The following is a 27,762-nucleotide window of genomic DNA, read 5'->3' as shown; positions in this document are numbered from 1 at the left end:
TGGGAGATTGGGATACCTAATTGTATGCTCCAAATATATGCAGTTTATTGTAAAAAAAAAAAAAAAAAAAGACACATGCACCCCAATGTTCATTGCAGCACTATTTACAATAGTCAGGACATGGAAGCAACCTAAATGTCCATTGACAGATGAATGGATAAAGAAGATGTGGTATATATATATACAGTGGAATATTATTCAGCTGTAAACGGGAATGAAATTGGGATATCTGTAGAGACATGGATGGACCCAGAGACTGTCATACAGTGTGAAGTGAGTCAGAAAAAGGAAAACAAATATCATATATTAACACATTTATGCAGAATATAGAAAAATGGTACAAATCAACCAGTTTGCAAGGCAGAAATAGAGACACAGATATAGAGAACAAACATATGGGGAAAGCAGGGGTGGGGGGGCGGGGATGAATTGGGAGATTGGCATTGCCATATATACATTACTAATGAGAAAAAAAAATTGTACACTTTAAAAATATGCAGTTTATTGTATGTCAATGGTATCTCAATAAAGGTTCTTCCAAAAAAATAAAGAAACAATAGCTGAAAACTTCCCAATCTGGGAGAGATACTGTCATACAGGTATATGAAGCTAATAGGCCCTGAAAGAAATTCAACTCAAAGAGGAATTTATCTATTCACCTGTTGAAGGACATTGGGTTGTTTCTAATTACTGGTTGTTATAAGTAAACTGCTAGAAATATTTGTGTACAAGTCTTTGGCATATCCATTTTTTCATCTGGGTAAATAGCTAGGCATGAAATGGCTCTATCAAATAGTATATGCATGCTTAACTTTTTAAGAAACTGTCAAACTGTATAACCCAGCAATTTCACTCCAGGTATATATCTGAAGAAAATGAAAACATTAATTCAAAAAGATTCATGCACTCCAATGTTCATAGCAGCATTATTTACAATAGCCAAGATATGGAAGTAACATAAGTAACCATCAACAGATGAATGGATGAAGAAGATGTGATACACACACACACACACACACACGCACAGACACACACAATGGAATACCACCCAGCCATAAAGAAGAGTGAAATTTCACCACTTACAACATCATGGAGTAACCTGGAGAGTATTAGGCTTAGTGAAATAAGTCAGACAGAGAAAGATAAATACTGCATATTGTCACTTATATGCTAAACCTAAAAATTTTTTTTTAAATGAATTAATATAACAAAACAGAAACAGACTCATAGACATAGAGAACAAACTAGTGGTTACCTGTGGGGAGGGAGTAGGGGAAGGGGCAAGACAGTGGTAGGATACAAACTTTTATGTATAAAATAAATAAGCTACAAGGATATATTGTACAGCACAGGGAATATAGCCAATAGTTTATAATAAAGTGGAGTCTAATCTATAAAAATTTTGAATCACTATGTCATACACCTGAAATGAATATAATTCTGTGAATCTAATACACCTCAATTTTAAAAAGTAGATAAATTTAAAAAAAGAAGAGAAACTACCAAACTGTTTTCCAAAGTGCTGTATGATTTTTACATTCACACTAGCAGTGTGTGAGAGCTCCAATTCCTTTATATCATCACCAATACCTGTATGGTCAGTCTTTTTTATCAATATGTATGTTCCTATTTTTTAATTGTTTTGTTTTTGTTTTTGTAGGTCCTTCTCTTATGTTTTCCACTTAGAGAAATTCCTTTAGCATTTGTTGTAGGGCTGGTTTGGTGGCGCTGAATTCTCTTACCTGTTGCTTGTCTGTTAAGCTTTGGATTTCTCTGGCGAATCTGAATGAGATCCTTGCTGAGTAGAGTATTCTTGGTTGTAGGTTCTTCCTTTTCATCACTTTAAATATATCATGCCACTCCCTTCTGGCTTGCAGAGTTTCTGCTGAGAAATCAGCTGTTACCCTTATGGGAGTTCCCTTCTATGTTATTTATCATTTTTCCCTTGTTGCTTTTAATAACTTTTTCTGTCTTTCATTTTTGTCAATTTGACTACTATATGTCTTGGCGTGTTTCTCCTTGGGTTTATCCTGCCTGGGACTCTCTGCACTTCCTGGACTTGGGTGGCTATTTCCTTTCCCATGTTAGGGAAGTTTTCAACTATAATCTCTTCCAGTATTTTCTTGGGTCCTTTCTCTCTCTCTTCTCCTTCTGGGATCCCTATAATGCAAATGTTGGTGCATTTAACATTCTCCCAGAGGTCCCTTAGGCTGTCTTCAGTTCTTTTCATTCTTTTTTCTTTATTCTTTTCCACATCAGTGATTATCACCATTCTGTCTTCCAGGTCACTTATTCACCCTTCTGCTGCAGTTAATCTGCTATTAGTTCCTTCTAGTGTATTTTTCATTTCAGTTATTGTGTTGTATATCTCTGTTTGTTCTTTAATTCTTCTGGGTCTTTGGTAAACTTTTCTTGCAACTTTTCAATCTTTGCATCCAGTCTTTTTTCAAAGTCCTGGATCATCTTCACTATCATTATTCTGAATTCTTTTTCTGGGAGGCTGCCTATCTCCTCTTCATTTAGTTGTTTTTCTGGGGTTTTAGCTTGTCCCTTCATCTAGTACAAAGTCTTTTGCCTTTTCACTTTCTCTATCTTTCTGTGGCTGTGGTTTTCAGTTCCACAAGACGAAATACTGGTGATACTGCTTGATACTGCTGTCTGCCCTCTTGTGGAGGAAGCTATCTAGGAAGCTCAGGCATGCTTCCTGATGGGAGGGACTGATGGTGGGTAGGGCTGGGTGGGCGGAGCTCAGTAAGACTTTAATCTGCTTGTCTGCCAATGGGTGGGGCTGTGTTCCCACCTTGTTGGTTGTTTGGCCTGAGGCCACCTAGCACTGGAGCCCACAGACTCTTTGGTGGGGCTAATGGCAGACTCTGGGAGGGCTCACATCAATGAGCACTTCCCAGAACCCCTGCCACCAGTGCCCCTGTCCCCTTGGTGAGCCACAGCTGCCCCCCACCTCTGCAGGCAACCCTCCAACACCAGCAGGTAGGTCTAGTTCAGTCTCCTATGGGGTCACTGCTCCTTCCCCATGGGTCCTGGTGAGCACAATTTTGGGGTGCCCTCCAAGAGTGGAGTCTCTGTTTCCCCCAGTCCTGTGGTGGTCCTGCAATCAAATCCCGCTAGCTTTCAAAGTCTGATTTTCTGGGGATTCCTCCTCCCGTTGCTGGACTCCCAGGTTGGGAAGCCCGACATGGGGCTCAGAACCCTCACTTTTGTGCGTGGACTTTTTCCCCCATTCTGTGGTTCATCTCTTCATTATATTAATAGCATCTTTCAAAGAGCAGATATTTTTAATTTCCATGGACTCCAATTTTTCATATTGTTATTTTTGGGTCATGCTTCTAATGTTGTATTTAAGAAATCTTTGCCTAAGCCAGGGTCACAAAGATTTTATGCTATGTTTTCTTTTAGATGTTTTATAGTTTTAGGCTTTATATTTAGGACCATGACCCATTTTGAGTTAATTTTTGTGAATTTTGTGAGTTTGTTGAAATACTGATGTTCAGGACTTCCCTGGTGGCACAGTGGTTAAGAATCCGCCTGCCAATGCAAGGGACACGTGATTGATCCCTGGTCCAGGAAGATCCCACATGCCATGGAGCAACTAAGCCCATGTGCCACAACTACTGAGCCTGTGCTCTAGAGCCCTCGAGCCACAACTATTGAACCCACATGCCACAACTACTGAAGCCTGCACACCTAGAGCCTGTGCTCCACGAGTATCCACCACAATGAGAAGCCCACACACCACAATGAAGAGCAGCCCCCACTCACCGCAACTAGAGAAAGCCTGCGTGCAGCAGCGAAGACCCAACACAGCCAATCAACCAATAAATAAATAAATAAATATTTTTAAAAAATATAAATACTGATGTTCAATTTTTTGGATATGGAGATCCAACTATTCCAGGACCATTTATCAAGTTGCTCCTTTCCACACTGAATTGTTTTTGCACCTTTGTTGAAAACCAGTTTTCCATATATGAGTCTATTTCTAGACTCTATTTTGTACTCCTAGTATATCCACTTAACTTAATACTGATGCCACATTTGTTTGATCATTATGGCTTTATAATAAGTCTTAAAACCAGGTAATGTTACTCCTCCAAGTTTGTTTTGTCTAGTCTAAGTTCTTTGCGTTTCCATATGAATTTTAAAATTAGCTTGCCAATTTCTACCCCAAAAAAGCCCTCTGTAAGCTTGACTGGGATTGCAATGAATCCACAGACATCAGGAAGAATTGATATCTTAGCAATACTGAATTTCCAACCCATGAACAAGTTATATTTTTACATTTGTTTACATTTTTAATTTCTCACAGCTATGTTTTTTCGTTTTCACTGTATTGGTCTCTCACATTTTTTATCAATTTATCTCTACTTAATATTTTTGAAGCTATTGTAAATGGCATTTTTAATATCAATTTCTGATTATTACTAGTACCTGTATAGAGAATTCAAGAGATTTTTGTATAAGATTCTTTGATCTTGAAATCTTGCAAAATTCATGTTGACCTGAAACAAATAGACTGCCAGATATTTCTCCAGAAAAAAAAAGAAACCAAGCTTTTATTCAGGAATAGCCTAGAATTGCAATTCAGTGTCTGTAACCATGAAGAGCCACTCCCTACATGGGTAAGGGAAGGAGAAGGCTTTTATAGAGGGAAAGGGGAAGTGGGTGGGCTACAGAAAACAGAATCCATGGTTTTTCATAGGCTGAGTCCTTGCCAGGAAAGAAGAGGAGTTTTTCTTCTTGTTGTTGGGCTCTGCTGTTGTTGCAGGGCAAGAAAACTCCCTTTCTGGTTGCCCAACTCTGTTTAATTGAAGTTTATATTTATTAACTGTTTACACTCACTTATTAATTCTAGTAGCCTTTTTTGTAGATTTCATTGAATTTTCTATATAGATGATTGTATCATATCCAACAAAAAATAGTATACTTCTTTCTCTCAATGTACATACCATTTATTTATTTTCTTTGCTTGATTGCACTAACACTTCAGTACAATGTTGAATGGAAGTGGTGAGAATGGACATTCTTGTCTTGTTTCTGAGTTTAGGGGGAAAGCATTCACTTTCACTGTTAAATGTAATGTCAGCTGTAGGTTTTTGAAAATGTTCTTTACAGATCAAAGAAGTTCTGTCTATCTCAGCATGCTAAGAACTTCTATCAAGAATGGATGTTGGTTAGAACATAGTTGATCTCTTTTAACCCAAAAGTCATCATCAGAAAGCTTATATTTAAACCACAATCCTTAGATCTGGGAAGAATTCCTTCTATTGAGTTATACTTCTGCATAATGGTTTTGAATTTTATTGAAGAATTCTGTAAGAAGCAACTCTACTGAACCAGCTACATACGTATACATAACAGTATTTGAGGGGCTTCCTAGGTGGCGCAGTGGTTGAGAATCTTCCTGCCAATGCAGGGCACACGGGTTTGATCCCTGCTCCAGGAAGATCCCACATGCCGTGGAGCAACTAAGCCCATGCGACACAACTACCGAGCCTGCGCTTTAGAGCCCGTGAGCCACAACTATTGAGCCCATGTGCTGCAACTACTGATGCCCACATGCCTAGAGCCCATGCTCTGCAACAAGAGAAGCCACAGCAATGAGGAGCCTGCACACCACAACAAAGAGTATCCCCCACTCACCGCAACTAAAAAGAAAGCCCGCACACAGCAAAAAAGACCCAACACAGCCAATAAAATAAATAAATTAATTTATTTATTTATTTAAAAAAAAAAACAGAGGGCTTCCTAGGTGGCGCAAGGGTTGGGAATCCGCCTGCCAATGCAGGGGACATAAGTTCAATCCCCGCTCCAGGAAGATCTCACATGCCAAGGAGCAACTAAGCCCGTGCGCCAAAAAAAAAAAAAAAAAAAAAAACAGTATTTGAGAGACCACTGTTCACTGTATCTCTCAGTCTTTCTAATATGAATCCCCATGACAAAAGAAATTATTTTACAACTAGGAGCCAGTAATTTAGCTCCCCCTGAAGAACCCACTTATTTTCTTTTTACAGATAATGAAAAGCCATATAACAGACATTTCTTCATTCCTCACTTTGCTTTAAAGGGAGTTGATAATACTTAAGGGAATTTGACTTTTCACCAGCATAAAATCTTATGATCCACAAAGCTTCATTCCATTTTTTTCTTTTTTAACTCATATTTCTCTTGTTTCTTTTTGTACATTTTTTGTTGAATATATCAAATCCTTGATAAAACAAGGAGGAATACAGTGAAGACATTTTTAATTAAACATGTTAGTAAATAAGCAGTTCCAAGTTTAAGAATTGCTTAGAAGTTATGGGTTTTATTAAGGTGGAATTTTATTAAAGTGGGGTTTTTATCAAGGTAGAATTTTTAGTAAGCTTTCCCCTTAGTTTTTAGTACTGAGCAGGCTTCCCCAGAATTCAAACAGTCTTTATTGTGACCTAGAAGATTCTAGATGATTTGATAATACCTACCTCTCCAGCTTCATATACCATTTTCTTCTGGATAGCCAAAATTAATCTTTATTAATTTGAAAATCCCATAATTATACCTGAACTTATGTGGAACTCAATTCCCCTAGATCTCTGCATACATTATTCCCTTACTTAAAATATCACCCCCTCACAAACACATTCTCTGACCATCCTATCTAAACTATGCCCTATCCTACCCCCAAAATTTTTCCTTTATCCTTTTTATACTACTTATGACTTCTGGAATTACAGATCTATGGCTCTAACTGCTTATTATCTGCCTCTCTCACTAGAATGTAAGTTTTACAAAGGCAGAGACTTGATCTTCTACACTGACATAAACCCAGTGCACATAAAGAGGTAAATAAACATTTATTGAATGAATGAATGAAATGTATCAACCCCAGATGCCAACTGACTAATTTATTTTTGACCAAATGGTTGGGCCAAATCACCTGTACCTGTCATCAAATTCTTCTGCACCTGTCTTTGTTTTAGTACCTTAGAATCACTGGCTTTTGCTCTCCATCTGCTTTTACCTCTTTTCGGCTGTGCGCTCAACATCTTTCTTCAAGTGAAACTAACCCAAATTGTATTGCCACGATATGCCAATCTCTCTTTAAAATGTAAGCCTATTTCCAGGTGTATTAATTATCTTGCACAGGTAAGAAAAGGTAAGAAGAATGTAATCTTTCTCTTATTTTATAAATGGAGCATTTGAAAACAGAGGCAGGAGAAGAAATTTCTACTGCTACTGTCATGAGTGTCTGGGTTACCTATAATATTCACCATAACTGCTTTCACTTTTCCTAACTAACATAAGATTTTTATTTCTCTGTCACATATTTATTGTAAATAGTAGCTCTGTAAAATTAGTGTGTGGGGACTTCCCTGATGGTGCAGTGGTTAAGAATCCGCCTGCCAATGCAGGGACACAGGTTCGATCCCTGATCTGGGAAGATCCCACATGCCGTAGAGGAACTAAGCCTGTGTGCCACAACTACTTGAAGCCTGTGCACCTAGAGCCCGTGCTCTGCAACAAGAGAAGCCACCGCAGTGAGAAGCCCGTGCACAACAAAGAGTAGCACTACTTGCTGCAACTAAAGGAAGCCCACGTGCAGCAACAACGACCCAATGCAGCCAATAAATAAATAAATAAATTTATTTTTAAAAAAAGAAAAAGATTAGTATGTGAACTGGTGATGGTTGAGGTGTACCAGAATCACTTAAGTAAAATTAAAATGGGATTTTCGGGGTCCACTTTAAAGATTCTGATTTAGGAAATTTAGGAGAAAGGCCTGGGAATCTATTCTTTTAAAAAGCTCTCCAAGTAATTATGAAACATGCAGATTTGAGAGACAGTGCTTTAGATCATTATTAATTTGTTGGGTGTCAATTAAGGAAAAATTTTGGCTCAATTTTAATTTGATTGGAACTAACTTCCACTCTTCTGAGTTAAAAGTTGTGAAAGCTCTACTCTTCTGCAGGAGTAGAGAAGAGATCTTTAGGCCAGAAAAACCAAGTGTAAGAATAGATGCACTTGGGACTTTCCTGGTGGCGCAGTGATTAAGAATCCTCCTGTCAATGCAGGGCACATGGGTTCAAGTCCTGGTCCAGGAAGATCCCACATGCCACAGAGCAACTAGGCCCATGTGCCACAACTACTAAGCTTGCACTCTAAAGCCTGCAAGCCTTGTGCCCAGTTGTCTACTGAGCCTGTGTGCCATAACTACTAAAGCCTGCACGCCTAGAGCCCATGTTCTGCAATGAGAAGCCACTGCAATAAGAAGCCCACACACCGCAACAAAGAGTAGCCCTCGCTCACCGCAACTAGAGAAAGCCCGCACGCAGCAGTGAAGACTCAACACAGCCAAAAATTACTAATTATTTTTTTTAAAAAAGAGTAAATGCACTTAAGAGAAGTCAAAAGAGCATGAGGTTGGGGACTAGGTTAAGTCATCACCAATAAAAGGGCAAGTGCTTACTGGAGGTCAGGTTAGGAGAAGAGTCTAATGTCCAGACATCCAGGACATTTAATTCAAGTTACCATCTACCAAATCCTGATTTAAAGGCAAGGTCTGATTTAATTTGGTGTACTAATTTCATTATTGACTAGGCAGTAATAGATCAATTTGAGTCTGCATCTCTAGGTGCAAATGAATAAAGACCTACTTTTAAATGAGGAAGAAAAATGAGTAAAAATAATCATTCTGATCTTGACCCACTCATGGGCTCTTACTCACTTTGACTAACTTTTGTGCACATCTGAATTCTTCTCAAGGCAGCCTTCATGTCCTTGTTCCGGAGACTGTAGATCAGCGGGTTTAAAAGTGGAGTCAAGGAGGAGTAGAACAAGGTTACAATCTTCTGTATCCCAGTTGGGTTTCCAGAGGTTGGGCTGATGTACATCACCATGAGAGTTCCATAGAACAGAGACACGACTACCAAGTGGGAACCACAGGTGGAGAAGGCCTTATATCTGCCAGCTGCTGAAGGGACATGCAACACTGCTCTGAGAACCAGGGTGTAAGATCCAAGAATGAATAAGAAGGTGATAAAGATAATAAGAGAGCTCAATATAGAACAGGAAAGCTCAATTCCAGGTGCAGGGGTACAGGACAGGGTCAGTAAAGGACCAGGGTCACAGACAAAATGGTCAATGCTATTGGGGCCACAAAAGGGGAGTTGTGTGATAAAATAGATAGGGACTGGATAGCAGAGGAAGGCTGTTACCCAGCAGAGGGCCGCCAAGTTCATGCAAAGACGGCTGCTCATGATGGTAGGATAGTGGAGAGGTCGGCAGATGGCCAAGTACCGATCAAAAGCCATGAGGGGCAGTAAGAAGGTCTCAGTGGTGCCCATGGAGAAGAAGAAGTAGAACTGGAGGAAGCAGGCAGTGAAAGAGATGGTTTTGGTTTCAGATAGGAAGTTTTTTAACAAATTGGGAACAGTGGTGTTGATGTAACAGATCTCCAGGAATGAGAAGTTGGCCAACAGAGTGTACATGGGCGTGTGAAGCCTGTGATCAAGCTTAACTGCAAAGACAATGGCCCCATTGCCCATCAGTGTCAGGATGTAGGACACAAGAAACAGTGTGAAGAGAAGGACCTGAACCTCTCTAGAGCAGGGAAAACTTAGGAGTATGAATTCAGTCACTGTGTTGACTCTTGAAACATTCATGGCTTCCTAAAGGGTGGAGAGAAAAAAACGACAATCACAAGATGACCTTATTCTAAAATCCTCAGGAATATTTCCTTTTATGAGAGCTATAAGCAGTATAGTTAGATTATTATTTATTTAATAGAATAAAATTATCTGAGGGCTTATATCTCTCAGATTCTTTTACTCTGTTAAATAAATAATGTAACTATACTTCCGAAGACTGTCAAACGTTGAGAATGCTTCATACCATCAGACGCTGAATTTTGGACTTTCTCATTCCTCTTTCAGTATTTTCTCAGATCTAGCAAAAGACAGGATCTTATGCAATAAGTAGCTGGGAGGTTAATGACAGTACTTACAAATGTAAGCAAGTATGATAACCATATATTTTTCTTTTTAGAATAAGATATAAAAACTCCCTTAATACTGGACACAGAATTTCAGTTGGATCTTTGGAATTACAGACACAAATGTTAGGCATCAGAAGAGGAGAGGGGAAAAGGTAACATAACACACTGAAATCTTTATGCATTTCACTTTTATTCTGGATCAGTGTTGGAATTATAAGTGTTGACGTCTTAATGTGGTCTGATAACCAAGATAAAAAATGTCAAATGTGCTATCCTTTTTTCAGTGTTCATCATGGTTTGTTAATTCAAGAAAAGTTTGAAAGTCCAGACACCTACATAATAGCTTTCAATCTGGTCGCATCATTTACCTATTGAATTAAACTATATCTTTAAAATTTTAGCCTAAGTTAAAACTCTACTTATAATTTTTTTAAGTCAGCAATGTATCTGGTATATTATGGATCTTTGAGGTTTTTGCCTAAGGTGTCAGAATTCCTAGAAAGGCCTCTATTCTGGCTTAAGGACAGATTCAGAAGGTAACAAACGCTTACAATACTGCTGTCTATAGTTTGGTCTTAATTTATTAATTTGTTTTCTGGATCCCCTCTGTTAGTGAGTGACAGTTATCATTTGGGCCTAAATGACCCAAAGTGACATGACTGAGTGTTGATATTTATTCAGAAAAATATAAATGCAGAATACAGACCCAGACACTTTTAATAAAAATATTCTAGCTAAGAATGTTTATTAATGTATTAGTTATAGAATGTATTACTCTCCAGATCATATAATGTCATAGCTTTAAGGATGATCTTGATGATTGCAATTAGTGACACAAGGGATGAGAGAAATTCAGAATTTTTCATATCACAATTCACTGCAAGGTTCGCCTTCAACCTGTGAATAGATCATATATGGCACAGTAAAAGCTGTGAATAATTCCTCAGTAGCAGGAATCGAGAGTAACCCAGAAGCCAAAGTAACCATGAGGAAAGAGTGAAAACAGCAAGAAATATTTGCTGCTAATGTGTATGAGGATTCCAATGGCTTTGTAAACCGTGTGGGAGTGAACTCACCAATCTGGCATGCTCAACCATCACCTTGCAGAGGCAGCAGACGATCATCTGCTCTGTGGCAGAGCCAAAAGGTAAAAAGAGGAAGGGCTTAAGTTTTTCCTGCCCTGCTCCTCATAGCTGCTTTGCCAGTTATTTCCAGATGTCACTTTGCTAATATCTTTGTTCCCCCAAAGGTTCTGACTGGGTACAACTTCTTGATTAATAAGGACAAAATTTACATACTGTTGAGGCTCCTTCCTCATCTTCAGCTCTCTCACTTCCCTGATTCCCAGCCCTCTTAATTGTAAGGATGACTCTCCTTACGTTAATTCATATATCTTGAGGTGTTATTGTTTTTACAGTCACACAAAAGAAGGCAGAGCTAAAAAGCACACTTGATAGCTGTCTTATACTTGTACCTCTTCTGAACCCATCTCCTTGTAGAACTCATGGGTCTGACTTGTCATCTTCTACTTTCACTGCAGCAAAAGGCAGGCAAGATGGAGGGCATGGCATGCTTGGCAGCCAACAGACCAGAGAGGGAGTTAATCTTGCTGGACACCGATAGTGGTTTGTACAGAAATTGGCATATTTGCTACACAACAAAGACTTATCTATGTTGCTCTGAGACCTATGCCTTATTCCTCTGAAGGGTTATAGTCTTCTATGAATTCCAGAAGTGGGAATTTATGAGGAAAGATTGTCGATTGTATTTCAAATGTTCCCTTCCCTCAGGAGTCCATTAATTGGGGCCTTTGAGACCCAGTTTCTCCAGTGGTGAGTGATCATCTCATGCTATTTTTAGAGCAGATGTTTAATTTATCCTATAGACAGGTTACTCTCATGATGGTGCAAACACTACAGCAACACCAGCTTAGCTGAAACACAAGGTTTTTGTTTTATCTTCCTTTTCCTTTATATTCCTTTTATTCATTTTTTGAGGTTGTCTGCAAGTTTGGAACTCTTGTTTGTCAATATCAGAGTTATGTCATCAGAGTTCTCATTCTCTTTCCTATTGACTCATTCAATAGCTTGAAAGGGTCATTCCCTTTTGTGTGTGTGCGTGTGTGTGTGTGTGTAGTGAAAGGCTTTCTCTCCGGGGTCACCTCTGTGCTTCTACCATGATACTGATAAGTAAGTATTTCATGGTGAACAGGTCCCAGGAGCAGAGACCATGGTGCAAGTGGTGAAATGCCAAACTTCTAGAAGATACCTCCCCATCTAGCCCTTTACAGTATTTCAAACTTTGCTCAGCAGGTGTCCCTAAAAGTTGGCATGATTATTGAAATTTTCTTGCTTGGTTTACGTAAGGCATTGCTGAGAGAAGTGACTCAAACTTTTGGACCCCTTTGTTTTCTTTTCCATTGAAGTATAATGGACATATAACACTATATTAATTTCAGGTGTACATTATAATGGTTTGATAGTTGTATGTATTACAAAATAATCACCACAATAAGTCCACTTAACATCCATCACCATATATAGTTACAAATTTTTTTTCTTGTGATGAGAATTTTTAAGATCTACTCTCTTCACAATTTTCAAATATACAATACAGTACTCTTAACTACAGTCACCATGTTATATATTACATCCCCAGGACTTATTTTATAACTAGAAGTTTGTACAATACCTTTTGACCCCCTTTACCCATCTCAACCCCCCACCCCCACCCCCACCCCCAACCTGTGGCAACCAGCATTCTATTCTCTGTATCTATGAGCTTGGTTTGCGGGGTGGCTGTTTTGGGTTGTTTTAGATTCCGCATATAAATGAGGTCATACAGTATTTGTCTTTTTCTGTCTGACTTATTTTACTCAGCATAATGCCCTCACGGTCCATCCATGTTGTTGAAAATGGCAAGACCTCATTCTTTCTATGGCTGAATATTCCATTGTATGTGTACATATATATAATGTAACATTATATATATATGACATCTTCTTTATTCATTCATATATTGATAAACACTTAAGTAGTTTCCATAAATTGGCTATTGTAAATAATGCTGCAGTGACATGGGGGTGCATATATCTTCTCTAATTAATGTTTTATTTCCTTTGGTTATATTCCCAGAAGTGGAATTTCTGGATCACCTAGTAGTGCTATTTTTAATTTTTTGAGGAATTTCACACTGTTTTCCATGGTGGCTGCACCAATTTACATTCCCAACAGCGCACAAAGATTCTCTGTTCTCCACATGCTTGCCAATACTTGTTATTTCTGGTCCTTTTTATAATAGCCATTCTAACAGGTGTGAGTTACCTCATTGTGATTATGATTTGAATTTCCCTGATGATTAGTGATGTTGAGCATCTTTTCATGTACCTGTTGGCCATCTATATGTATTCTTTGGGAAAATGTCTATTTACTGTATTATGTCTTTCATCAACATTGTTTATTTACTTCTTTTACTGAAAATGCTTTGGAGCTTTCATGTTGAATAATAATAGACACAACACCTGCAGTGATCATGGGCATCTTTATCTCATTCCTATTTTAATCAAAATGACTTAAGCAATTAAAAAAAAAAGTCTATTTAGATTTAGATCTTCTGTCCATTTATAATAGAATTGCTTTTTTTTTTTTTTTTTTTGCTATTGGGTTATATGAATTCTTTATTTTGGAATGCTAGTCCCTTATCAGGTATATGATTAGAAAATATTTTCTCCCATTCAATATGTGTTGCCTTTTTATTTTCTTGATGGGTCCTTCACAGGGCAGAAGCTTTTTAGTTTGAGGTTTTATTGTCTTTGCTTTTGGTGTCACAGCCAAAAATCATTATGAAGACTGATGTCCAGAGGGCCTACTGCCTATGTTTTCTTCTACAAGTTTTATGGTTTCAGGTCTTATATTCAGGTATTTAATCCATTTTGAGTTAATTTTTGTTTATAGTGTAAGATAGTGGTCCAGTTTCATTCTATTGCATGTGGCTATACAGTTTTTTCAACACTATTTATTGAAGAGACTATCCTTTCCTTATTGTATATTCTCGCCTCCTTTCTCATAAATTAATTGATTATATGTGTGTGTTTATTTGTGGGCTCTCTCTGCTGTTCCACTGATCTGTATGTCTGTTTTTATACCAAAACCATACTGTGTTTATTACTATAGTTTTGTAATATAGTTTGAAATAAAGAAGTATGATGCCCACTAATCATCAGAGAAATGCAAATCAAAACCACAATGAGATATCACCTCACACCTGTAAGATGGCTATCATCAAAAAGAACACAAATAACAAAAGTTGTTGACGATGTGGAGAAAAGGGAACACTTGTACACTGTTGGTGGAAATGTTATTTAGTACAGCCATATAGAAAACAGTATGGAGGTTCCTCAAAAAAACAAAAATAGGACTACCATATGATCCACGAATTCCACTCCCAAACAAATATCCAAAGAAAATGAAAACACTAATTCAAAGAGATACATGCATCCTAATGTTCACAGCAGCACTATTTACAATAGCCAAGATATGGAAACAACATAAGTGTCCATCAAGAGATGAATGCATAAAGAAGATGTGCTATACATATACAATGGAATACTACTCAGCCATAAAAAAGAATAAAATTTTGCAACAACATGGATGGACCTGCAGAGTATTAAGCTTAGTGAAATAAGACAGAGAAAGACAAATACTGTATGTTATCACCTACACATGGAAACTAAAAAACAAAATGAATGAATATAACAAAACAGAAACAGATTCCCTGATATAGAGAGCGAGCTAGTAGTTACCAGTGGGGAGAGGGGATGGGGAGGTTCACAATTGCAGTAGGGGTTTAAGAGGTACAAACTATAAATATGTTACAAGGATATATCGTACAGCACAGGGAATACAGCCAATATTTTATAATAACTTTAAGTGGAATATAATATCTAAAAACTTTGAATCACTATACTGTACATCTGAAATTAATGTAATATTGTAAATCAACTATACCTCAATAAAAATAAAAATTTTAATTAATTTTTAATACAACAATAAGAAAACAAACCAAATAAATGAGCTAAAGATCTAAATAGACACTTCATCAAAGAAGACAAACAGATGGCAAATAAGCATATGAAAAGATGTTCCACATCACATATAATCAGAGAAATGCAAATTAAAACAATAATGAGATACCACTACACACCTATTAGAATGGTCAAAATCCAGAACACTGACAAGATCAAATGCTGGAGAGGATGTGGAACAACAGGAACTCTCACACATTGATGGTTGGGAATGCAAAATAGGGGAATGCAAAATGGTACAGCCACTTCAGAAGACTATTTGGAGATTTCTTACAAAGTTAAGCCTACTCTAACCATATGATTCAGGAATAGCATTCCTTGCTATTTACCCAAAGGAGTTGAAAACTTATGTCCACATAAAACCCTGTGTAGTGGTCCGAGCATGGGTTGGAAAAGAATTTCCAGACACAAGGCAGAATGCAAGGAAGACAGAGTTTATTAGAGAGAAGGGAAGCTGCAAGAACAACAGGCCAGGGAAAGCCAGGGAAAGTCCACCCTGAGCATGGGTTGCTTTCCTGTTTTTATAGCCAGGGAACCTGTAGTCATCTGCTGACTGGGCAGAGTATGTATACTTTTAGTGTGCTGATCAGGAGAAAAATGGGGCAAGTATCTTTCCTTACATGGGATGGGCAAGGGACATGGCATGCTGCTTGGGAAAGTTTGGAGACATTGCAATTGTTGAATTGTACAGAGTGACAGGAGTCCGGTAGCTCTTTGTTCCGGCAATATTGGCCCTTTGAGTTTATCTTGTTCTTTGTCCTTGGAGCACACCACACCCTGCACACAGATATTTATAGCAGCTTTAGTCTTTATTGCCAAAATTTGGAAGCAACTGAGATGTCCTTCAGCAGGTGAACAGATGATAAACTGTGATACATCCAGCAATGGAATATTATTCAATGCTAAAAAGAAATTTGCTATCAAACCATGAAAAGACATGCAAGAATCTTAAATGCATATTACTAAGTGAAATAACCCAATCTAAAAAAGGCTACAAACTGTATGATTCCAACTACGACATCCTGGAAAGGGCAAAACTATGGAGACAAATATTAACGCAGGGGCCTTTCCTCAGAGTTTCTCAGGATTCAAACCATATCGCTCATGGTTTGTAACTTTCCCCTCACGAAAACATTAGTGACAGCTAAGAGAAAATGTTTAAAAGTGCTCAAACCGCAAGATTAAAAGCTGAAACACTGAATTGATGCGGATGCTTACGGTTCAATACTTCAGGGTTGACCAGCCTCTCTCGTTATCTCCCCACTGGAAAACGCCAGCTCAGTCCTGCTCTCCCGCCACAGACTCCTCGGCGCCCTCCTGTGGCCCAGGCGCACGTGCCTGACGGCGTGCTGACGTCACCGTGCGTCGCTTGGGCCTGCTGGGGGTGGGGGGGGATTCCCCACAGTGGACCCCAGCTGCCAGTTAGTGTCTTCTGTAAGCGCTGTGGCTCTCCAGTCTGAGGTGAATGCCAGGCTGCTTCCCTGCTGCCCTGTTTACTGCGCCAGCACTGCGGTATGCAGCCCTGAAACATTTTTCCCCCTCATTTTTCACCTACGGTAATAAATCCCACTCTGCAGATCAAAAAAAAAAAATTTAATGGTTTCCGGGAGCGGAGAAAGGGTGCTGGAAAAATAAGTAGGCAGAGTACAGAGGATTTTTAAGCCAGAGAATATTCTGTATGTTTTTATAATGATGGATATATGTCCAGAAACATAGAAAGTACACCAGGAGTGGTCTTTGGGCAATTATGCTGTGTCAATGCAGCTTCATCCTTGGTGAGAAATATACCATCTGGTGTGTGATGTCAATAAAGGGGGAGGCTAGGTATGTGTGTGGGTAAGGGCCGTATGTGCCTTCCTCGCAATTTTATTATAAACCTAAAACTGCTCAAAAAAACACAAATGGTCTTAAAATAAAAGGCTATAGACTTCTATCAGAAAATATAGTAGATATAAATGATCTCCCCCAATAAAGAACTAAAAGTATAGTAAATTATGTACTGCACCAGCACACTCATGACACATAAGAAACAAGATACAGTGAGAAATAAACGAACAGGTCAGATCAATAAATAAAACTTTCAGTTTCAGAATAAAACATCTTTGAGGATCCTAGACTCCAAGGCAAAAAAGGAAGCAAAATAAATTATAATGTTCTCATTATATAATAAGACAATATAAATCAAAGAAATAAATTTTTACATAGTATGATACTTCAAAAAGAATTTATCCAAAGACGCGAATGTAGAGAACAAACTTGAGGACACTGCAGGGTGGGGAAGAGGGGGACGGGACAAAGTGAGGGAGTAGCATTGACATATATACACTAGCAAATGTAAAATAAGTATGCTGCATACCATAGAGACATCAACTCAATGATTGGTGGTGACCCAGAGGAGTGGGATAGGAAAGGTGGGAGGGAGGGGAGGCTCAGGAGGGAAGGGATATGGGGATAAATGTATAAATACAACTGATTCACTTTGTTGTACAGTGAAAACTGGCACAACAGTGTAAAGCAATTATACTCCAATAAAGATCTGAAAAAAAAATTAGTATGAATGCAAAGAAAAATTTATTCAATTAGGTTCCCCATGGTTTTATCTAAAAATTTATTTTTTACAACTTTCTTTAAAATATAATACGTGGCAGAAAATGCATAAAGCATATGTAAAATATAATGAGTGTAAATGAATAATTATAAAGCAACTATCCGATAGCCACTACAAAAGACCAGAAATAGGACGTTGTAAGTCTTTTTATCATACTTATTTCTCCCACTAATATCTGTTGTAGACTTCTTTGCTTTATAATTTTTATGTGTCTACTAAAAAATAGTTTAGAATTACCTGTTTTAAAACTTTACATGAGGAATCATATTTAACATTCTATTTTTAATGTATTGATATTTATTTTCACTTTATACATAGTAAAATTCACTCCTTGAATTAATTTCACTTTGACCAGTTCTTGCTTATGTATTTTGAAGCTCTGTTGTTAGGTATGTCATACATTTGGAATAGTTATATCTTCCTGAAGAAAGACCCGTTTTGAATCATGCTATATACTACTTTGTTCTTGGTAGTGTTCCTCATTCTGAAGTCTGCTTTGTCGGATGTTAATATAGCTACTCCAACCTTTTTTTTTATCAGTGTGGGGTATATCTTTTTCTAGCACTTTAATTTTAATCTATTTTTTTTAATTTAAAGTGGATTTGTTATAGACATCATATTATTGAGTCTTACTTTTTTCCCCAATGTATATTTTTCCCCAGTGTACAATTGGTTTCTTTAGACCATTTATATTTAATCTAACCTCTGATATGGTTAGATTAAAATCTACCATTTTGCTAGCTTCATTCTATACTTATTCTATCTTTTCAGTTCTTTTTTCTCTTTCTGTCTTCTTTTGGCTTATTTTTTATTAATCCATTTTAACTACATTATTGCCTTATTATTTGTGTCTCTTTTCTAAATTTTTTAAATGGTTGTCCTAGGATCTACAATATACATATTTACTTAATCACAGTCTAACTTCAAATAATATTATACTACTTCATATATTGTGTAAGGGATTTATACCAGTGTATCCCATTTGCTCACTCTAATTCTTTGGGCTACTTTTTGTCATAGATTTTACTTTTATGCTATAAGCACGCAAAATATTGCTACTATATATATTTCTTTTATTTCACTTCCAGTGCTTTTTATTTTTTTGGTGAAACTATGTGTCTGTCTGTCTGAGGTCATACTCCTTCTACCTGAAAAAATTCAACATTCGTAGTGCAGGTATACTAGCAATAAATTCTCTCAGTTTATATAAGAAAGTATATACTACTTCATTTTTTTCCAGCTTTATTGAGGTATGATTGATAAAAAAAATTGTACATATTTAAGTCATACAATGAGGGGTTTTTAAGATACATAACATTGTGATTTAATATATGTATACATTATGAAATGATTACCACCTCAAGTTAATTAACACATCTAATATCTCACATAGTTACCTTTTTGTGTAAAGATCTACTTAAGATCTACTGTCTTAGCAAATTTCAAGTACAGTACAATATTATTAATTATAGTTCACCAGGTTGTACCTTAGATCCCCAGAAATTATTCATCTTACAACTGAAAATTTATATTTATTGACCAACATCTCCCCACCTCTCCTACCTTCCAGCCCCTGGAAGTCACCATTCAGAGAGCTGGTTTTATGAGTTCAACTTTATAGATTTTATATATAGGTGAAATCATATGGTATTTTTCTTTATGTGTTTGACTAACTTCACTTAGCATAATGTCCTCTGCATTCATCCATGTTGTTGCAAATGAGACTATTCCCTTCTTTTTCATTTGTTGTTGCAAATGGCTGAACAGTACTCCATAACTTTGGCTATTTGGGTCTTTTGTGGTTTCATAGAAAATTTAGGATTGTTTTCATTTCTGTGAGCAATGCCATTGGAATTTTGATAAGGATTGCATTGAATCTACAGATGACTTTGGGCAGTAGGGACATTTTAACAATATTAATTCTTCCAATCCATGAACACAGGCTATCATTCCATTTTTGTGTGTCTTCTTCGATTTCTTTCATCAATGTCTTATAGTTTTCAATGTACAGATCTTTTACCTTGTTGGTTAAATATATTCTTAAGTATTTTTACTTTTTGACGCTTGGTGGCAGGAGTATTTCTGGCCTGTGGCTAAGGGATATAGTCAAGTTAAAGGGCTTTTTCAGGATCTGCAGTTGGACCAAGGTCAGAAGGCCTGCATCATGGACATCAACAGATTTGTCTACCACCCAGTCCTTGGACAAGCACAACAAGTGGCTAAAAGGAGCTGGAGCTGATTCACAGGTTACTTCAGTATCCACAGCCACACTGAGGTTGGCAGAACTGTTACCTGGGCACAGGTGAGCATGACTCCTGCTAGGTCCATTGGTGGATGGTGCTGTGATGAGACCAAGGCCAAAAGTGGTTTAACTGAGTTACACAGAGACAGAGTTGTGTCTGAATCTTCACCCAAGACTTTGGCAGTGAATCTGCCACCTGGGCATGAGCCTGCCTTCTCAAAATGGCCCTCTTTGGTCATGAACTCTACTGGGAATTTATAATCTCTTATCTAGATCCCAAAACTCACACAAAGGCACTTTTGTCCTTGTATTGCTGCCAAATTATTGTTGCTGAGGTGGGACATAAGGCCAGCATTACCCTGATACCAAAACCAGAGAAGGATACTACAAAAAAAGAAAACTTCTGCCATTATCCCTTATGAACATATGTGCAAAAATTCTCAACAAAATATTAGCAAACCAAATTCAACTACACATTAAAAGGATCATACACCATGATCAAGTGATCAAGTGGGATTTATTTCTGGAATGCAAGGATGGTTTAACCTAAGCAAATCAATAAATATAATATACCACATTAACAAATTGAAAAATAAAAATCACATCATCTCAATAGTTGCAGAAAAAGCATTTGACAAAATACAATATCCTTTCATGATTAAAAATAAACCTTAACAAACTGGGTATAGAAAGAACATACCTCAACACAATAAAGTCCATGTATGACAAGTTCACAGCTAACATCATAGTTCAAAGGTAAAAGCTTGAAAGCTTTTCTTTTAAGATTAGAAACAAGACAAGGGTGTCCATGCTCACCATTTCTATTCAACATAGTACTGGAAGTTCTAGCCAGAGAAATCGGTCAAGAAAAATAAATAAAAAGCATCCAAATCAAAAAAGAAGGTAAATTTTCTTTGCAGATGACATAATGTCATATACAGAAAATCCTGAAGACTCCACCAAAAAAACTGTTGGAACTATCAACAAATTCAGTAAAGTTACAGGACAAAAATCAACATACAGAAATCAGTTTCATTAATGTACACTATGAAATATCTAAAAAAGAAATAAAAATAATTCCATTCACAATAGCATCAAAAACAATAAAATAAGATCTGTACTCTGAAAGCCATAAGACGTTCATGAAAGAAACTGAAGAAGACACTAATAAATGGAAAGATATTTTGTACCCATAGATTTAAAGAACTAATATTATAAAAATGTCCATACTACCCAAAGCCATCAATAGATTCAATGCAAGTCCTACCAAAAGCCAATGTCATTGCTCACAGAAATTTTTAAAAATTAAAATAATAATAAACAAAACAAAACAAAAAACTAAAATTTGTCTGGAACCACACACACACACACACACACACACACACACACACACACACACACACAAACCAAAGAGCAAAAGCAATCCTGAGAAAGAAGAAGAAAGCTGGAGCCATCACACTTCTTGATTTCAAACTATACTACAAAGCTGTAGGAGTCAAAACAGTATGGTACTGGCATAAAAATAGACACATAGACCAATGGAACAAAACTGAGAGCCCAGAAATCAACCATCATATATATAGTCAACTAATATTTGACAAGGAAGCCAAGAATACTCAATGGGGAAATAGCACAGAGTGTCACTGAATATCAAGTTCACTAACAACCTGCCCCAGTACCCATCAATGAAGATTTTCTCATTGATCATCATTCACCTTTCCCTAGAGATCTTATTTTACAGAAGTGGCTTAAGAGGACCCTAGGAAGAAACCCCAATTCTTTTAGAAGAAACAAAAGACCAACAATTAAAACTCTCTTCTCACATTTGCACCGATTTCAAATTCCCCATTCTTAGAAAGTGAAATCAGAGTGGAAACTGAGAATTTGACTAGATAAGTCAATTAAATGGCTTCTGCCATCTTGGGTTGCCTTACATCATCTTGGATTGCCTTCCACAGCAAGTAAGGTCATTCCACAACATGATCAGGTCACACAAGGCAGTTCCTACCTAGTACCAGCCACCTGGTCATTACAGTGAAAGACTCCAAGAAGTTTTAGTGGATTTAATTTTAAAGTGACCAACAGAATACAGTTTTCTGTTTCTCTGTGTTGTAGCACTTCACTGAAGCTAGAGAGGAAATATTTGTTCACAAACGTCTCAGTTTCAGAATTAGAGTCATAGACAAAACTTCCATTTGTTGTACTGATCCCCACAGAGGGTAGTTCCTTAATGAAATGCAATCTCTGCAGTGAAAAGCCTCCTGAAATGTACTCAGTATTTCCCCTGGATTCTCCGTTTCCTTAACTCTAGCCACCCCCTAGGAACTAATCTACTAAATAAGCCCCAAAGACTGAAAAGAGGTGGCACTCCAGAGGAAACAAGGAAGCCACCAAGACCAGTTGAGGAGAGACATAGAGTTTTAGAGTAATCCCTGAGAGGAAACATGGATTAAATTCCACTTCACATGTTAAATGTCTCAGAAAACTCCTAGAAAACAAGTCTCTGGAGCCTCCAGAAATGAAGGAAGGCCAGTGAACCACATAAAATACCCTCACCTGGAGTTTTCCTCATCTGAGCCAATGAAGAGGAGATGCCTTCATGTTCAGCTCCACTGTGCCCATCCATGTCTCCAAGCTGAGCCAGGAAATCCATCACTATATGTAAGAGAAAAGGACTAATCATCCATTTTACAACCACTGCTCTGATATACTACAGAGTACCTCTTACTTTATAAATCTGATTAGACATTGTTCCTCTGTAGTAGTATAGTATAAACATTCCATATATGAATGTAGAACATTTGTGTTCATTGGATAAGAAGTCATGCACCCTCTGTGAAGCCTATTTGTAAAATGAACAATTAGAATAGATCATCTCAATCATTTTTTTCCAATTCTATGACTTTATGATTATTAGGGACCACTTTTCTGAAAGCAATCTCACATTCCAGGAATATATGTATATATATATACTGAGAAGATGGTATACCAAGTGAAGAACATTCAGAAGGAAGCTATTTAATCAAGCTATTATTCTTGAGGTGGGTGGACTGTTGAGTTGACTGGTTGGCTGGTTGGTTGGTTTCTTGTATCGGAAAGGAGAGTACGAAAAAGCTGGTCCCCTAGGATTGTCCTCATATAATGATTTATAAATCCCAAAGCATGAGGAACAGTGTGTTTATGGCATTAAATGGTGGATAGTCCGTTCTAATACCCTAACTATTCCCAGCAAGTAATTTTGGAGGCTTTGGAGGGTGGAGTTATGAAGAATTTAATGGGGTCAGTTTATTCCATCAGTTGTTAAAATAAAAATTGATTACTCTGGCTTTTCTGTTAAGCTTCCCACCCTTTGATTGTCTCATTACTTATCTACATTTTCACCAAAAGCTGCAGGAAAAATAATGTTGCTGCTAATAAGTCTTATAGGGTATGGTGGCAGAAAAGATGAAATGAGATGTGAAGTTGTCAGTATATAATGGAGAGTGTCCTGAACCATTATTCACACTAATCAGACATAGTTCATTTTTTCAGAAAGGAGGACAGGAAGTGCAGAGCTCATGTTTCTGGTTTCTACTTTAAATCTGTGAGTTTGGACTTAGTTCCTGACCTGTAGCAGAGAAAGTGATTTATTTATGCTTCGTAAATAACAGTCTGGGAATCATCTATTGAGTACCTTATTCAGTGAAGGTGGTAAACAAATATCTTTTGAGTTCAACATTGATTGAAAAACTGGACAGTTTGAGACTCGGATGCTCAAACCTCCTTTTTTATGCTTCCTTAAAAACCACCAATGGGGGACTTCCTAGGCGGTGCAGTGGTAAAGAATCCGCCTGCCAATGCAGGGTACATGGGTTCGAGCCCTGCCCTGGGAAGATTCCACATGCCACAGAGCAACTAAGCCTGTGCACCACAACTGTTGAGCCTGTGCTCTAGAGCCCATGAGCCACAACTACTGAGCCCACGTGCTGCAACTATTGAAGCCCATGCGCCTAGGGCCCGTGTTCCACAACAAGAGAAGCCACTACAATGAGGAGTCTGTGCACCACAATGAAGAGTAGCGCCCGCTCTCAGCAACTAGAGAAAGCCCCTGTGCAGCAACGAAGACCCAACACAGCCAATAAATAAATTAAATAAATAAATAAATAAATTTATATACATAAAAAAAAAACCCACCAACGGGGGACTAGTCCAAATCTTGGTTCCTAAGTATCATACATGATCCTTCTTTCAAATTCTCTGTTCTTCTTTGCCTTTCAAATTTCTTTATCTCCTACACCTAACAAAGTTATGACTGGGGACTTCCAATATGCAAGGCAGGAGATCTGAATTTAACAAGAAAACTCAATATTGAAGCTATTATTTTTAAGACTCAATCGGTGCTTTTTTAATATTAATCCGTTACAAGATTAATCTGTTGTTTAAACACAAAGATTTATATATTTTTTGTTCAATTTTTAAATGCTACTGAAAGTACATGCCTATCCAAATATTAGAAAATGTCCTCTCTTCCTTCTCAGAGAACAAAATTAATTCTACCAGATAAAATTGTAGATAAAATCCCATTGATCTCAGATCACTTTATTTGTTTTTATCATCCAAAAATATTTACTAAATGAACTAAATCTTTGTACTGAAACACCATTTTCTTTATCTAGGTAGGATCTCAATATAAAAAGTAAGATAGTTCATTTTTGTATAGTATGTGTAAAAAACATGAAAATAAACACATAAATAGGGATGTTTTAAAAATAATATTCTCACATATTCTTTAAACAAATATTTATGATATACTGGGTCTTTTGTATTTTTTTAGGCATAACTCAACTGGTTAGAGTAATATTTTAAAAGAAATTTTTTAAGGAAAACTTAGGAACAGCCTTGAGTCTTGAGTGTAGTGATATCTGTCACAATTAACTCAGTTGATTAAGCCATTCTGAAAAGCCAGTGTTCTGGAGTCATTTTTATCTCCATGCGTAAGTCAACTAATTCTGTTCTGTTGCCAAAGGCTTAGCTCAACCTCACACCAGCTTTCCTCAAAATATATGTTGTTGTTGATTTTAAGAAAGTAGGCTGAATAAGAGAAAGTCGATGAGTTCGTGCATGAAGACCCATAATCAACTTTAGAAAAACAGACCAAAATCAGAAAAGGTCTTCTTAAGGATAAAAATAAAACAGAAAGAAATTTGTATCACTGGTTGTACAAACTGATATGGATCTTGCTGCATTGCATTCTAGCAAAATAATACTGCGATTTAGATCAACAATCAATTCAAAATAAAGTGAGGTTTAATCCCACCTGATTTCAAAATATCTCATATATTCAATATTTTCCTCTAAGGTTTAAGTTCCCTTTCAATAAAATCCTTTAAATAGGTAGAAAGCAAAGCTACTTGGGTTACACTCATGTCTTTCTTCTTTGTAGATTAAGACCCATGAACAAATCAGCAACATACATTGTGACTGAGTTTGTTCTCCTGGGATTCCCTGGTTGCTGGGAGATACAGATTTTTCTTTTCTCACTATTTTTGGTGGTTTATTCTTTGACTTTGCTGGGGAATGGAGCCATTATCTGTGCAGTGAGATGGGACCCACGACTACATACCCCCATGTACTTTCTGTTGGGAAATTTTGCCTTCCTTGAGATCTGGTATGTTTCCTCCACTGTTCCTAACATGCTAGCCAACATTCTCTCCAAAACCAAGGCCATCTCATTTTCTGGCTGCTTCCTTCAGTTCTATTTCTTCTTTTCCCTGGGCACAGCTGAATGTCTCTTCCTGGCAGTAATGGCTTATGATCGGTACCTGGCCATCTGCCACCCACTGCACTACCCCACCATCATGACTAGGAAGCTCTGTGAAATGCTGGTGTCTCTCTGCTGGTTCATTGGATTCCTTGGCTACCCAATCCCCATTTTTCTCATCTCCCAACTCCCCTTCTGTGGACCCAATATCATTGATCACTTCCTGTGTGACATGGACCCACTAATGGCTCTGTCCTGTGCTCCAGCCCCCATTACTGAAATTACTTTCTATACTCAGAGTTCTCTCGTCCTCTTTTTCACTGTTATGTACATTCTTCGATCCTATATCCTATTGCTTAGAGCTGTTTTTCAGGTTCCTTCAGCAGCTGGCCGGAGAAAGGCCTTTTCCACCTGTGGTTCTCATTTAGCAGTGGTGTCTCTTTTCTATGGAACAGTCATGGTAATGTATGTGAGTCCTACATATGGCATCTCAACTTTGATGCAGAAAATCCTCACACTGGTGTATTCAATAATGACTCCTTTCCTTAATCCCCTGATCTACAGTCTTTGAAATAAGGACGTGAAACTTGCCCTGAAAAATTTCCTGTTTGGAATGAGAATTAGTCAAAATTCATAAACCAAAGATGTGTTATACTTCCAAGTTCAAATGAAGAATAAGGTGGAGATATGTAAGTTCTTTCAATGGTCTTTTAGTCCTCATTCTGAGTAGTTAGAGGCCATGGTTGTTTTCCTGGAAGTGTGCCCATCTTAAACACCTATGATGACTACTCAAGCCTTAATTTGTAGTACTTGGATATGCACTAAAAATTTTTTAAAGGCTGTCCTTATTGAAATTATAAAATGGGATTGCTATATGAGGGAAACTAGACTTTCCTGAAAGATTTATCGTAAGTTTTAAGACAAGTCGAATGACCTTTACCAAATGGTTAAAGGTACAGTGACTTTTTTAAACATTTTTATTTAGGTATAACTGATATACAAAAAGACTACACATGTTTAATATATTTTAAAGGTGCACTGACTTTTTTTTCCTTTTGGAAAGAGTATCTTTTTTTTTGAATTGAAGTATAGTTGATTTACAATGTTATGTTAGTTTCTGGTGCACAGCAAAGTGATTCAGTTATACATATATATACATATTCTTTTTCATATTCTTTTCCATATGGTTTATTACAAGATATTGAATATAGTTCCCTGTGCTATACAGTAGGACTTTGTTGTTTATTTTATATATAGTAGTTTGTATCAAGTTGCAGTGACTTTTAACAAACCATGAGACCTTTCTATAACCTTTAAGAGATACTTCTTTCTTATATCTAGTCTAACAATCTCATCTAAACACATTCTCTCTAAAAAAGAAAAAGAAAAAAACTGTCTCAACCAGAAGTAATTCATTCAACAAATTTTCTTAGAGATATAGTTCCTTTATAGTAATTTTGAAATAAACTTGAATACATGCTAAGTAATAATTTGTTAAAATTGCTTTTCACATTTCTGCTATCATACGTACCACACTATAGTGTAATTTATTTATTTACATGCATTCCCCCTTGAGGGTGCTCCTTGAAGACAGCAGCTGCCTTTTCATTTCTGGATTCCCAACACACAGTGTCAGAGAGGAAACAGCCCCTGGAATCTGGGAGCTGGCCTGGCACTATCAGTCAGGTCTTGGTGTAATCCTGCTGAACATAAGTTCACAGAATGCCAGCATTAGACAAGGCCACTATGTGAGCATGATGGATCACGACAAAACAAGACCACTCTAGAATCATGTTGGGGACTTCCCTGGTGGCGCAGTGGTTAAGAATCCGCGTGCCAATGCAGGGGACACAGGTTCCAGCCGTGGTCAGGGAAGATCCCACATGCCGTGGAGAAACAAAGCCCGTGTGCCATAACAACTGAGCTTGTGTTCTAGAGCCCAAGAGCCACAACTACTGAGCCTGCATGCTGCAACTACTGAAGCCTGTGCACCTAGAGCCCATGCTCCACAACAAGAGAAGCCACCAAAATTAGAAGCCCATACACCACACCCAAGAGTACCCCCTGCTTGCTGCAACCAGACAAAGCCTGCACGCAGCAA

At 37.5% G+C, this 27,762-nt stretch overlaps 2 protein-coding genes across 2 annotated transcripts; one reads left to right on the top strand and one right to left on the bottom strand.

Moving 5' to 3' along the window:
• Window positions 1-8,711: 8,711 nt before the first annotated feature.
• LOC130845972 (olfactory receptor 11H6-like) lies at window positions 8,712-9,656 on the bottom strand. Its single transcript, XM_057723880.1, has one exon. It carries the CDS (start codon window positions 9,654-9,656, stop codon window positions 8,712-8,714), a length of 945 nt encoding a protein of 314 aa, XP_057579863.1.
• A 15,697-nt stretch (window positions 9,657-25,353) lies between these two features.
• Window positions 25,354-26,232, top strand: LOC130846016 (olfactory receptor 11H4). The gene has a single exon (XM_057723965.1). The coding sequence runs from the start codon at window positions 25,354-25,356 to the stop codon at window positions 26,230-26,232; it is 879 nt and encodes a 292-aa protein (XP_057579948.1).
• Window positions 26,233-27,762: the final 1,530 nt, after the last annotated feature.

Source organism: Hippopotamus amphibius, chromosome 2 (assembly GCF_030028045.1).
Source record: "Hippopotamus amphibius kiboko isolate mHipAmp2 chromosome 2, mHipAmp2.hap2, whole genome shotgun sequence".
Taxonomy (NCBI): Eukaryota; Metazoa; Chordata; class Mammalia; order Artiodactyla; family Hippopotamidae; genus Hippopotamus; species Hippopotamus amphibius.
Note: the sequence above shows the minus strand (reverse complement) of the source record. Positions and strands in the feature narration are given on the sequence as shown.